This window comes from Cucurbita maxima, unplaced genomic scaffold (assembly GCF_002738345.1).
Source record: "Cucurbita maxima cultivar Rimu unplaced genomic scaffold, Cmax_1.0 Cma_Scf00021, whole genome shotgun sequence".
In the NCBI taxonomy this organism is placed as follows: domain Eukaryota; kingdom Viridiplantae; phylum Streptophyta; class Magnoliopsida; order Cucurbitales; family Cucurbitaceae; genus Cucurbita; species Cucurbita maxima.
This window is the reverse complement of record NW_019272037.1, coordinates 3,498,698-3,513,847: the sequence shown is the minus strand read 5'-3', so window position 1 is coordinate 3,513,847 and position 15,150 is coordinate 3,498,698. Positions and strand designations below refer to the sequence as shown.

Genomic DNA, 15,150 nt, shown 5'->3' with positions numbered 1-15,150 from the left:
AATTTTTATTCATAAAATTATTTATTACATTAACTCGAACGCATTATTCCAATTATACATTAACTGGAAGGCTTTGAGAGATTCAAAATACATGTAAATACCTTCGTCTCGACATGTCCAAATGCAATTATGATGAGCACATTGTTCATTAAACCAATCCCATTTGGCTGTCCAAAAAACATCACCACTAACTTGTCCATATTTGCTGCTAAAATGACACCAAAACAACGTTGTAATCCAAAAATTTTCTTTAAAGCTCCAGTTGTAATTATCTTTAACGTGGAGTACATGTTCGCCTAGATCGTCATCTTTTGACTTGCAATGAACATTTAGAGTTGAAGCAGTCATCTCATTTAAAATATTCACTTCCCATTTGACGAACGGTAATTGTAGCTTAGATTCTGCAAAACAAAACTTCATCATATTATTCGATGTCAAAGCAACCAACACAACCAAACAGAACATGCTTAGAGACCCCATTTTTTTTCTATCGAAGATTGCTCAATCTTTTTTACAAATGTATTTGAATTCTACCTCATATATATAAATACATATACCTAAACTGAGGCCGTAGTTAAATTTTAACTACAGTTAGTTAAAAGTGTGCTGTAAATAAAATTTTAACTACAATTAGTTAAAAAAAAGTGTGCTATTCTAGTTGGAATTTTAGAATGAAAAAAAAATCAAGAAAATAATGATAAAATACGGTTTAATATTTTAGAATGAAGTTTTGCTGGCCTCAATATTGACGTCACTACTATAATCATATTTTATTTAAACACATATGTATAATATTATTAAATTCATTATATAGATTTATAGGTAAAAACTTTTATAATCTGTTCCGACTAATTAAACTACAAATGTGAGATTTGAGAATTTAGGAATTTTAAATTAACATAAAAATTAATTTTGTTTAAGATATTTTGATTTAGTTAAATATTAAAATTCTGTTGATTTCCCAAACTACCCTTACCAATCGATAAAGATAAAAAAACAAGAGAGAGAGAGAATAATAGTACCGACAGGTTAACAGGATTCCTATTTTACCGCGGTAAAAATAAAAAAACGCTATATTAAAAAAATAAAAAATAAAAATACTTTTTATGTTTTTTGAAATTTGGCATTTCTATTGTAAAATTAGTGTTTTAGTTCTTTCAAATTTACAACCTAAAAACTTGAAACGACGTCGGTCCGACCACCACTAAAAAGACCCCCAAAACCACGACCCCCACTCGAAACCGTCTTTACAAAGCCGACAATGACTCCGGCCGAAACGGCACGTCCGAATAATCAAACAAACCGCCCAATGCAACGAACTCCCCGCCCGACCCATTCTCCTCCGCCGCGCCGGAGGAGAACCCCATTCCAATCTCGAACAAGTCGTAACACGGAATCTCATCTTGAAACCCTGCGTTCCCATCCAACTCAAACACACCAGGAGGAGAAGAAGAGGCAGGCATAAAATCAATGGCCTCCATCCTCTTCCCATCAGTACTCAAACCTCCCGTCGGCGGCAGACCAAGCTCATCATCCGACGCACCGTAAAGGTAACCAAGCTCCACCTGAGGAGTCTCATTCTGATGACACGGCGTTTTGACCAAAGGTAGTGCTTGAATCTCCTCCTCGAAGCTTCTAATGAAAGAGTCAAGTTCAAGGCCTTCAATACTTTCATCACGCTCTAGTACGACGTCGGAATCTTCAAGGATGTTGAGTAAGTCATCTTGAATGTCGTGAGATTCCGAGAGATTAATAGTGAAATCAGCGACGGATTCTAAATCTTGAACAACATTCCAGTTCCCCTTGGAGCATGGGTTGAGAGAAGTGAAATCCGGTGAGTCGAGTCGTCTGAGCTTGGACTCAGCCGAATCGGCTAGTGAGTCATCGAACTCGCTGAGAAGTCGCTTTTTGTTATCGGTGAAATCTTCCATGGAAGGAGAGAGAGAGAGAGAGAGAGAAGGGAGTGGTGCGTGAAGGGGGAGGGAAGGGAGGGAGGATTAAAAAGAGGGGAAATGGGGGCATTGGAATTTGAAAGGTAGGGTTTGATGGGGAAGAAAGAGACAAGGACACGTGGCGGATAAAGAGAGGGTTTAGAAACCCCATTCTCAGTCCTCTTGTTCCACTTTTCCTCCCCTTTTTTTCTTCTTTTTCCAATTTTATCCACTGTCTTTGTTTTTAATGATTCTCCTCCTCTTTTTCTATTTTCTTCTTTTTATTTATTTATTTATTTATTTATATTTGGTTTTGCTTTCTCATTTAACTAAATTTGAATCAAAGCTTTGAAGTCCGTTCCGGGGCCCACAGACTTGGCATTGAATTTCGCCTTTTTTTTCTTTTTTTTCTTTTTCTCTTTTAAACAAAATAATTGCATCGTTGGGCTCGGCGTTGAACCGGACTCCGCATCGCCCCTTCCATGCTCTACCCGTCCTTCGCAATTCCTTTACACCATTCTTTATTTCGGCTTCAATCTCCTCAATTTTTTATTTGAAATTTAAATAATTATTTAATGACGTGTGAAATATTAAATAAAATTGGTTTACGTACAAGTGTCACCTTAAAACGAAAATAGGGGCGGTAAACAGAATAATAAATAAAAGAAAGGATGAAAAGGACGGAAATAAATAAGGTGCTTTCGCGTCAGGCATGCACCATATTTTAGAATTACAAAATAATCTGAAAAGTATTCAAGAAGATTTAAAGTAAGTAATTAATTATGGTCAGATTTTGAAAAAATTATTAATTATTTATTTAAAATGGATAGAAAATATAAATACGATTTTTTTTGCAGAAAATATTATTTTATTTATAGTGGACGCAAACGGATGCCGTTGACGGGAACCAATTACGCCGCCTTATAAAAAACTAATAATGGTAACGATCGTTATCTCCCGTTGGATTGCCGTGCCACACTTCCCCATCCGTGAACGGCAATCCAACGGCTCATATTTATTCTTCTTGTCATCAACTGGATTTGTATATTTTCGTTGATATTATTAGGTAATAAATAAAGGTAGATAGTAGGAAAGGTTGTATCAAAGGTACACATCATGCAGACAATTTAGCCATCTTTTAATATTTTTTTAATTTCTTTTATTCATTAAAATACAATTAGCGAATCATGTCTTTTAATGCACAAAATTAAAAGTACACATAATAAATAAAAAAAAGTTTTAATTTATAAAAATGACCAAAAAATTGTGGAAATAGAAAAGGAGCAATGATTACTGTGGGGGGCGGAATGGCGGAGCAAGGGGAGAAGTACTGTGGCGAAATGCAGTTTAGCGGATCCCAAAGCGGTCTGAGATGGAGGTGGAGGAGGAATAAGTAGGCGCTGCTACATGCACGGTGCCACATCATACGCTTCTCGCCACGTGGTCCTACTCCGGCCTCACTGCCCTCCACACGGCACCCTCGCCAATTTCCAACAAACCGCCTTACCAAACTACCAGGCCGGATCTTCCGGCGGGGGATTAATCTGTGGGCCCTTATTTCTGCATTTATTAAATTCTACAAAAAAAAAGGAAAAGGAGAGAAAAAACTGACAGGTTGGGTGTGAGAGATCACGTGGTAGCGGTGAGGTGAAGGCACCGTCACGTGACGCGTGTCCATCATGTTCTATGTTGTGCTTTATGACACGACCCACAACCCAAGCCCTCTCAGATATTTTTTTTTTTTTTTTTACGTTCAAGTGTATTGTTTGTAATTTTTAAAAATAAATAGTATTATTGAAATTTCAAAGTTTGAAGTATTGAGTACTTTTTATTACTTTTAATATTTTATTTTTTATTTTAAACAAAAAAAAAAAAAACTTATATTAATGTTTGCATCAATTTAATTTTGTTAAAGTGATGTGATGTGTCTTTCGGACCAAGGCATTAACATTAACTACTAATTAATTGAATATTACGTGAAAATTAATATATTTAAAACCTAAGGACAAGTGTAGGTAATTTAAGATTTTAGAAGGATAATTTTTTAGGTTTAATTAAAAACATACATCCTCAAAATTAAGTTGGTAAATTCTACTTTTACATATACACTTGTATGTTTTATTATCTATTTTTTTACTAATATTTTAAAAAATAAATAAAGTTAAGTATTTATTTAACAAATGTTAGAATGAAGCCAACATAAAATAAATATAAAAAAATTAAATCACATTAAAACAGGACTTTATCAAATAAAAACAAATGCAAAAATATTTAATAATAATTTAAATAATTGTACCCACAACAGAACAAAACAAAAGACAAGAAATTAGAAATGGTTTAAATACACGTCACCCTACTTAATAATTTGATGAATATATATATATATATATATATATATATATATAAGTTTATTTATTAGATCATATATGTATAGCATTATTGTAGTTATAATATTTTAGGAGTTAGATGGTGAGCTAATCCAAATTGGATGAGGAGGTACATGAAACTATAGCTTTTGGTTCATTTTCTTTTAAATAAATTCAAAGAAAGATCAAGATTTTCATAATAAAAACAAATTAATTTTTTAAAAACGTGGTTAAAATGTTGACGTGTAAATTTATATTTATGCCACGATTATGCATAGTTTTGTGTACCCGGAAAATAACGTGAAACTTCCCGAAAGAGAATCGAAAAATCCCACCTTACCAAATTTTAAAAATAATTAAATAAAAAGAATTTCATATACATAGATACATGAGTAGATGCATTTTAAAATTGTAAGGCCGAAGACTATATATAATGGACAAAAACAAATAATATTAGAATCAGACACATGATGGTATACTAGCGGTCTAAAATGGTAGAATGTGAGAATCTCACGTCGATTGGAAAAGAAAACGAAACATTATTTGTAAAGGCGTGAAAACCTCCCCTAATAAATGTGTAACAACTTGAACTATGTCAATTTTATTAGTTTTTGACGTCTTGAATATAAATAATATTATTTAAAAGCTTAATAAATTTCATCTTTTAATGTAAAATTTATAATTTAACGAAGCAAAATTAATTGAATACGTGATTGATAAATAAAATATTAATTAATTGGATAATTGGGGAGAATATAATTATATTAGAAAAAAAATTTAAAAAATCACACAAGATTTTTCCAGGGATGTCATTTTCAAATAACTAAAGCAGCCGTCTCGCTTATCTCGTGGAGTACGCAACTTTCATAAAATGCCACATCTATCCCATCTTCTAATACTATATTTATTTTCTTAAATATCATATTTAAAACCACCAGTTTTCATTAAAAACAAAATTTTAAATTAAAAAAAAAAAAAAAAAAAAAAAAAAAACAGATTTCAATTTTAGAATTTTTTTATTATTTTTTTAGCCATTATTGGAATTTTTTTAATAAAATATTAAAATTAAAAAAACCAATTCTATACTACATGATATTTCTTTATAATAATAAGATATTGATTTTTCTAGTTTTACTTTTTTAAAACGTTCGAAATACTTATCGATAAAACATTTAAAATGGGTTGGGTAACTTATTAAGAAGAAGAAATTGGTTTCACTACCTAACCAAATTAGGTTCAATAATTTTTTATTTTTGGGATATAAAAGAAACAAAATTTGGCATCTATTTAAAGATTTTCTTTTATCTTATCCTTTTTAATCTTCTAAAAATAATAGTAATAATAATAATGTCTTTATTTTTTTCCCTCCATAAATATACTTGAATTTACAAAAATATTGATAAAAAAATTCCATGTCTCATTCTCACATTAAAAGCATTAAAATATGATGAGTAGTAGTTTAAATTTATGTAAAGCCAAGGAGAAAAATGTAAATTTATTCTTATGTTTTTTTTTTTTTTAATATCAATTTATAATTGGGCGAATAAGAAATTCATTACAAAATAATTAAAAAAAAAAAAAGTTTGGTAGAAAAGCAAAGATTGAATTCCATGTTTTGACGATTTATTCCTCAACCACTACTTTTTATTTTTATTTTTATTTTTTAATTCTGAAACACGTTTTAAAAAAGAAAACGAGGAAAAAAAAAATAAAGATGTGGCAAAGATTAAACATAGAGATAACAACAAAAAGAAAAGCCCTTAAATTATACTCTTTGTTTCATTTTTAAATATTATAATTAAGGTTACATATTTACTTTTAATTTTTTATTTTATTTTCATTTAGCTCATAAATTAGTATTTTACATATTTATCTTTGAATTTTCATTATTAATACTTACTACCATGTATTATTTTTTTATTTAATTGAATTAATTAATTTTTAAAATTTAATTAATACAAAAATTAACACGCATTTATATTTTATTTAATTAAATGAAATGAATTTATCGTATGGTAAAATACCTAAAACTAATATTCAAATCCTTACTATAACCAACCATTTGAAAACAAAAAATAATCCAACGCTCCCACTTGGAGAATATGAAACACATTTTCAAAGTCCCAAATTTCAAATATTGAAATATTCGAATTTGGTTGAAATATGCGACTTATGAATTAGTCTCTATATACTACTTAATCTCCCCTCTTATTATTATTATTATTTAAATTATCTTAAGGTTAAATTTGTAATTTAACTTTTATATATTATATTAATAATGGAAAATGGGTTGAGAAATATATATTTTTTTATTTTGACCCATTTGTTTCTTTTCCTTGCTTTATACGGTCCACAATATTAATATTTTTTAATGCCATTTCCCATCTTTTTTATTTTACTTGATCGGCTGCCTTTATAGATTAATTAGTCATTTGTAAAGATCTCATGGCATTTTGACAATAATACCCTTTCTAATTTCATCGGGATTGATTTGAGTTGACCTCATTACTTTTGTAGTCAATAGTTTCTTTAATTTAAACAAAAAAATATATATTTGACTATTAAATAAACATCGCTCGTAGTCAACGTATGTTTTAAGGTTACGGGAAATTATTGACATTAAAAAATAAAAAATGAAAAATTGGCTGTCTATAGTTTATGGAATATTGGTTTAAGTTCTTCGAAATAATAATAATAAATAAATAAATAAATAATGACAAGTTGCTTCTTTTATTTAAATTTAAACGGTGGAAAATTTCCTGACTGCAACCCTGGGATTTGAAGTCTTTTTTTAATATAAGTTTTGGGATTTAAGTTTGAATAAGAAATTAATGTTAATGCCTAACTTTCAATTAAAAAATAAATTGATTCTCATGTCGTACGAATTCAAACCCGGCTAAAATCTAATAGGTTCTTTTGGTCCATTTTGTTAGACAAACATGACTTTCCACAAACTTATGATATTGTCCACTCTGAGCCTAAGTTTTCAATCCAATAGAGAGAGTATTATTTGTTTATAAACTCAAGATCATTCTCTAAATTAGCCAATGTATAACTTTTAAGTGAAACGGATGTACTTCACTCACGACAAGTTGAAAAATAATAATCGGGACAAGTTTGTTTGCTAGGTTAGAACAAGAGTGTTGGTGTGTTGCTCTATTTAAGTCTTGGTTTCTAAAATTTTCCTTTGCAAGTTTATGTGGAATAAAGTGCTTTGATGAAATCACTTTGTCTTACTACAGTTCTTCGTGGAATGTTGGATTTGTTACGTTAGTGCAAATAATTCACTTGCGTCCATGAGTTTATACGAAAATCAATGGCTTATCTAAGATGTTTGATTACATTTCATTTATCATTTAATTTTGAAGGAAGAAAAACATGAAATTTAGGTTATTTATTTAAAATATGATTTTAGGATTAAGATTACAGTAAGTGGATTAGCAATTGAGCATAAGATGAAGGAAGGAAACAAGTAACCAAAATTAATTAGTAGAATCAGCAGGCACTTCATTCAAATTCAGTTCCTTATTTTCCTGGCCCTCTCCGGTGAAAACCACCGCCGTCGTTCTTCTTTCCACTACCCTCTTCCCTTTCAAGTACCGTAAAGCCACATCCATCCTCCTCAAAATGGCATAGAACTCCTCCACCTCCTCCGTCGTCGGCTCCTCCATCTCCGTCTCCACACCCGCCTCCGCCTCTCTCTCTTCCTTCCTCGCCTTCTTGCTCTTCCTCGTCTCTTTCTCTCCCGGCGACATTTTCTTCCTCTTCTCTCTCTCCATTTCCACGCGCCGATCAGATCAGATCAGGTCTCTTCACCTCTCACCCCAAAATCTTTGAATTCAGTGTCGGAGATTTGTAGGAGAGGCCATTTTCTTGTGTGTCCAATTATCTACCTTCTTAAATCAGTTATATTGCTGCTCTCTTCGTTTTCCACCGTTGGATTATAAACTTCGAATCTAAGCTATGACGTCATTTGGTTCACGTCATCCATGAAAAATTTTGCCCACAACACCTGCTTGTCATTACCCTCACGCGCTTAGCGAGAAACGACGACGTACTTGCGGCGATGGCCGGTGCTTGTAAGGAATTTTACGGCTGGATTTGGCGCGTGAATTTGAGCATGCCGTAGTGACGCCTGGGGGTTTGTTTCATTGGTTATTCTTTAGTGCACTACATGTATGGATGGGCATATCCCTTGGTCGCTTTATCTAAGCCAGCGAAATTTCGGTGTCCCAATACGTAATTTCCTTGAAAATTTCCCCAAACGACCTCAATTTCATTTTACTCCTTCAATTTTTCATTTAATTATATTTTAATCTCTAAATTTTTAATTATATTTGTAATGAAGTTTTTATTTTATTTTCTAAACTTTATTTTAAAATGGGATTTAAAGCTAGTTTGAATTAATTTTTAGAGTATGTGGACTATAAATTGAGGAATTATGATTAGAATAAATTTGAGAAATAATTAAAAATAATAATTACCTTATCCCACACTAACAGCATGGTCCCACGAATAAAATTATATGTTAGGTGGAAAGGGCTATCACAAGCTATCAATTTTATGGTTGATAATTTAAAATATAAAAAAGGTGAAAAACAATTATTGGTAAATAGTACTTTATTTTAAATTATATTTATATACTTTATTATCAATTATGGTATGGTATTGGTATAACTACTTCACTAACAAATTGTTAATTAAAATACTCCCGTAGATATCGGGTGGTAGGCCAAAATGGAACAAATATTTTTATTGGGCCTGGACTCATTATTTGGACCGGGCTTGGGGATGAATAGCCCGGACGTGAATTGGACCGAGATTTTACTTCAACTTGGGCTGAAAAGCCCATTTATGAATCCAATCCATTGGGTAAGGCTTAGAGTTTTATATCTCTCCCTTTCTTTTTCTGTATAAAATCTATTTTCCCCAAAATTTTAATATTTATAAACTCAAATATATATTTTAAAAATGGTATTAAACAAATTCATCCTACGAGCATACGGCTAGCCGATATAGTTTTCTTTTAGCTTTTCTTTCAAGATTTTTAAAAACACGTCTCTCTCCAACTGCTCGCACTCACAATGTTGGGGACAATTATGTCAAATAGAAGTTTTTTTTTTTTTTTTTTTTTTTTTTTTTTATAAATAATAATAATAATAATAAAGAAAAAAAAAAGAAAAAAAAGTAGGATCTTTTATTGGGAGACTTGAAAGGCCATAACAAAATAACACAAACACCTCAGCTTGCCTCTTGCTTTTGACCACTATAGTGTTTCCCCCAATTTTTGTAGGTCCCAAACCATATCTAACCCTAAATCAATATTAGGGTCGCTTCAATGAGTTTTAGATTTGAATTTTTTCGATATAATTCAATTGGCCACACATAACGTTGACATGTCAGATACTACTTGATATACAAAAATTCACATAAAAATTGTCGTTTACCGAAATTGAAAAATGCCCATCATTGATATGACGTTTCAATCATTCGTTTGTATGCGTTATACGTTATTAATAGGACAATAACGAACTTAATCTAATATAGCCTAACGTAACCGTAACCGGTATTATATTTCTATAAATAATAACGTTCCAAAAAAACTATTGCCACTCAGACTAATAGTATATGCAGTATTTAGGACAATGAAATTACTAAAGCGAGATTCATTATCTGTATCGATACGAGACATTTTAAATGAAATCATATTTGGGAATTAAAAAAAAAGAAAGAAAAGGAATTAAGAAATAAAAAAAAAAGGCATTAAATGTGAAGTAAATTGGTTGCCATAGATGGAATAACAAAAGAGAGGCATATTTGAGAAGAAGTCGAGGTTTTGATGGTAATTGAGGGAGATTTTGTCGTGATGTGGTGGAATGTAAGGCAATTTGGCTGTAATTTTGTGGCTATTCTACAAATTCTAGACGCTGCCACCATTATTTTTGTACTTTTATGTTACAAAAAGTCAATATTTTGAAATTTTAGTCAAACCTATGAATAAATGGACAGTAAATTTTTATAATCATTTTCATTACGATAACTTATTCTTGTAGATAAATGCTTTGACCTTTTGGCATTAAATTCCTCTACTCAAACTTATATTTCGTTTTCTCGTTTATCTTAATTGCATAAATTCAGCTTAATCAACCATTTTATCCAATTTTAAATTCAAATAATTTCTTTTTTATTTTTTTATTTATAAAAAAATGTGTGAGAATAAAATTTGAGTAAAAAAAGAGATTAATTTTCTTTTTTGCTCATAGGGGTTTTCAATTTTTTTTTTTTTAAATTGGGTAAAATTAATACATCCATTTCCCAAATTAATTTTGGAAAGAAAAATAAATAAATAAATAAATAAATAAATGCAATTATTCAACCATATAAGTATTTAATTATATTACCTCTCAATTATTACTGATTTGCATTAAATTTTATAGTTCCCTTCGATTTTTTCTAATTCAAGCTAAATATTGAATCTTTACTTTGTTAGATTTTGCAATAATGTGACCATTTTATTTATTTCCAATAAATTCTTCATAAGTGACTGCATTTGACTGACAATATAAATTATTTTCTTCCTAAAATAAAATACACATTAAAAATAAATAAATTTATTATACATATATTTCTCATTTCTTTTTAAAATTTGACTCAGAATATCAAATATTTTTGAAACTACGAGGAATCATTTTCTATATTAAAATTTAAAAAACTACAATTAAATCACTATCATACTAGATGAGGGAGGACGAATAAAATTTTATATTTTATCATTATACAATTAAATCCCATTGGTCCTATTTCCATTTTATTAATTAATAAATTTAAATGCGGAATATTCTATGTTTTTTAGATGACGTGAATATTATTAACATGTATAAAGTGTATTATCATAAACAACGTTATACTTGGGATCCAAGTTTTAGACTTCAACGTGTTTTAAATAGTATAAAAGTAAAACCTCTTATGATACGTCATGGTCAGTGAATGGGTGACTCAAGATATGTGACACATGAATATGGCAATGACTCGAATAATACGAGTGATAATAAAAAGTCGTCAAATCAAAGAGTTATTATCGGAATAGAGGCCGAGGAATAATCCAATCGAGTATTAAAGAACGTAAGCTAATAGAGGTGGACGTATAATACAATAACGTTGCGATACACAAAAACATACGGATTGTGTTCATAGGTATATCATTCAAAAAGCATGGGTTAGAATAAGTAAAATGAAGGAACAATGGAGTGAAAAAAGAAAAGAAAAAGATGAAAAGGGTATATTAGAAAATTGTGGGAAGAATTTAAAATTGTATGGTGGGCGAGTGAGATTTTGAGTATTTGATATTATAGAAAGTTTTAAGGTCTCGGGGTGGAATACTGTTTTTGAAATAGTGTGTGAAATGACTAAAATGCCATTGATATTTGGCAAGGGCCCACCTGAGAATTAAAAAAAAAAAAAAAAAAAAAAAAGACGTAATAATAGACGAAGGCTTGACTGGGGAACGGAGGTGAAGATTGGATTGGGTGGACAGATGGCCCAAGAAGCGGCACGCGAGGGCGAGGAGGCTCCTTTAGCTCAGCTTAAAATGCGTTGTTTCACACTCACATTTCGTCCGTCCGCACAGAGATTGAGAGAGACACAGAGGGGGGAGGGCAGAGTTTGAGGGAAAAGGCTGTGTGTTGGAGGCTAAATCATTTACAACAGAATCACCTCCAACCAAAGCCCACACACCCCCCTCAAACCAGAATACTCTCTGACGCCTTCAGTGAGTCCCCTCAAATCCCCCTTTTTTTCTCTTGCTTTCTTCCATTAAAACTTGATTTCTTGGTTATGGAAGCTATTGGGAACTGAATCTTCTCTGTTTTTTTGAACTTTTTTGGCTATTGATTGTGTATTTTGTGGGATTTTTGGATATTTCTATGATTTTCAGTTCATGATTCTGACCCATTTCCTTTGTTTCTTGTTTCGTAGCTTGTGTGTCGATTCTTTTTCTCTTCACAAAAGGGGTTTGGCGGAGGGATTTATGTCTTTTGAGCTCCATCTGTCCTCTGGAGCGTTGAAGCACCTCTGCTTTTCTTGTTCGTCTCTGTTCTTCACCCTTCACATGCAATTGGATTCTCAACAAAATCACAGCTTTCGATCCTTTTTCATGCAATCAACATCAAATCGGTATGTGGGTTCTGCATATTTCTCGTTTATTTTTAGAGTTTAATCCCTGAATCTCCATTTTCTTATGGGCTTATGGGTGTTCTTATGAAACCCTCTTTTTTCTGGTCTTTGTTTCGTTTTCACCTACAGGTCTTGTTCTGAAGTGAAGTGATTTCAAGCTTTTATCAGATATCATATTCTCTGCTCAATTTTGGTTCATTTTTGTTTCAGGGTCGTGGGTTTTCATCGACATTAAAGATAGCGTAAAACTTTTCACCCTCTCAAAGTATCATTCGTAGAACAAGTTTTGGCTTCGTTTATTTGTTCATTATAGTTAAAGAATTGAACCCCAAAATGGGCGGATTCCGAAGGCAGTTCGTAAGCCGAGATATATATGGTAACGATGATAAGAAAATGAAGCAACCAAAACAAGAAAAATCCAATTCCGTGAGGAAAATTCGTGTCCTGTTACACGATCCTGATGCTACCGACTACTCGAGTGAAGAAGATGAACATTTCAATCAAAACGCTAAAAACATAGTTTGGGAGATACCCTTTCCAGGTATCAGCCGTAACCCATCCAAGGAGGCCTCACACAAACAAAATGCTGATGCCGATGCTGATGCGGATGCTGCAAAATTCAAAACCAAGGCTGATGTAAAAGAAAGCAGTGGAAAAACACAGCGATCGTCGTCGATGTATAAAGGCGTTCGACGAAGAAAATGGGGGAAATATGCAGCCGAGATTCGAGATCCTATTCATCGACGAAGATTGTGGCTCGGTACTTACAACACTGCAGAAGAAGCTGCTATTGCTTATCAGACAAAGAAGCACGAGTTCGAAAGTATGCAAACCATGGAGAAGAACAACAGTGAGCTCGGTGGAGAGAAGAAGATCAGATCACTCGTTGTCGACACCGCTGAATCTAAAGAAACTATGTCTATGTTTTCGCATCCTTCACCATCATCTGTTCTTGATCTATCTGCTGGAAGCTCATGCAGCAATGGACTCAAGAGTGTAAAACAATTCAATGTGGATCAAACAATGGAAGAACATTCAGTCACTGATGAATGTATGGTTATGCTAGATGGAGTAGAAGACATGCTGGAATCCATCTATAAAGATGAGCCGTCCATTTCAGACATCCTGGACGAGACGCCGATGCCGATACTTCCATTTGATTCGCGGGAATTGGATTTTCAAGTTTTCGACGACAATGTGTTGATCTGCAGCGATTTTGATCGGTTATATAACGATATGAACTATGTAGAGGATTGTACTCTATACGACATTGAAAGCAGTCTCGGGGCGCTCGATCTTCCTCCAATGGAGATAGAATTCGACAAGGAGTTTTCATGGTTCGACGAGACGTTGAGTATATCGTGCATGTAAGTTTTGCAGGTAGAAGAGGAGATAGTAGTGTCAAAAGCACAGTAAATAAAAGCATCGTGAGGGTGCAATCTGCGATAAATGTATGGAAGAGGGAGAGAATTCTTGGGTTTTTCTCTGGGCTTTAGAGCCGTCCAAGATTGTTTTTTTCAACTCTCATTTGTATTGCTAAGCTATATGATTAATTTGAATGCAAGTTTTGCCTGCTTCTCTGCATATATTTGTGTTTTGTAACACAGACACAGACAGTCCCTGATTTTGTCCCTGATTTTGTCCCCTGTTTTGTTCTTTATGGCATGTGTTTGCCAAAGCCTTATGGGGAAGATACAGACAGCGAGGTAAGGACGGCCATGTAAAGTGAGAAACACGTTAATTTGACCATGAAACGCATGGACAACACAGGGACAGGCTTACTTGCCTAACAAGTTTTCAAACATTTGAAACTCGTTTACTTGTGTAAATCATGAAATAAGTGAGCGGGGTTAAGATAGTCGCATTAGAGGTCATTTAACAGCTTCTTGCAGATCATTAGGTTCACCTAGTTAGGCTCGACCTCAGAAGAAAGATTGGTGGTGGAGTGGCTAATGAGACTCTTTCTCGATACTCAAATGTTGGGTGAAAAGGAGCGTAGGAATAGCTAGAGGAAGTCGGATCGATCCTTTGACAAAAATGGAGAACTTCCCACTATTAAAAAAGGTTCCAAGGAGGGATCGAACTCATAGAATAAATTTAGGAAAGTCAATTCAATGAATATGATAAAACTGGGAGATTAATTAAGGTTATAATGTAAAAGGCAAGTTGAAAGTAAGAAAGGTGACATATTTGTGTGGTTTTTGTGTGGCTTGTCGGGGAAGTTAGCGATGTATGGAGAAGGATAATGGCGGTGGAACAGCGGCGGAGGATGGATGGCTTGATAAGGAAGCAATATTTGCATTATTTGAGGGTGGTGGTTATATGTACTTTTCTTTGCTCATTAAAAAGAATATTTCCTTTTTCCATTCAAGCTTAAAGTTGAATTTCACAATAAAGTAGGGCATTTTAACAAATAATAATAATAATTTTTTTTATTTCCAAGGGCTTAAGAGTGAAATTCACGTCTGACTTCAGCCTTTGTATGTTGGAAAAAAGTCAAAGATCTCTTGTCTTGTCACATGGCTTTAAAACCCGAGTTAGAATAAATTTAGTATATCTTCTCAAAAATCCTTCACCACCAGTGGAATTGAAAATAGCAGCTCATTCTTTTTTTTTTTAATTTTTTTTGTTTACGGTAATCATTAACATACATTATTCATTTGTTGACCTACATATTGATG

The 15,150-nt window shown here is 32.5% G+C and overlaps 1 protein-coding gene across 1 annotated transcript; it reads left to right on the top strand.

Annotated features, from left to right (window-relative positions):
* The first annotated feature begins 11,895 nt into the window (after positions 1 to 11,895).
* Positions 11,896 to 14,055, top strand: LOC111495378 (ethylene-responsive transcription factor ERF073). The gene is made up of 3 exons (XM_023145388.1): positions 11,896 to 12,065; positions 12,272 to 12,469; positions 12,680 to 14,055. Exon 3 carries the CDS (start codon positions 12,803 to 12,805, stop codon positions 13,838 to 13,840), a length of 1,038 nt encoding a protein of 345 aa, XP_023001156.1. The 5' UTR covers positions 11,896 to 12,065; positions 12,272 to 12,469; positions 12,680 to 12,802; the 3' UTR covers positions 13,841 to 14,055.
* The last annotated feature ends 1,095 nt before the right edge of the window (positions 14,056 to 15,150 follow it).

What these genes read in the sequence shown, in the direction of transcription:
- LOC111495378 (XM_023145388.1), top strand. Translation starts at nt 12,803, where the DNA reads ATGGGCGGATTCCGAAGGCAGTTCGTAAGCCGAGATATATATGGTAAC.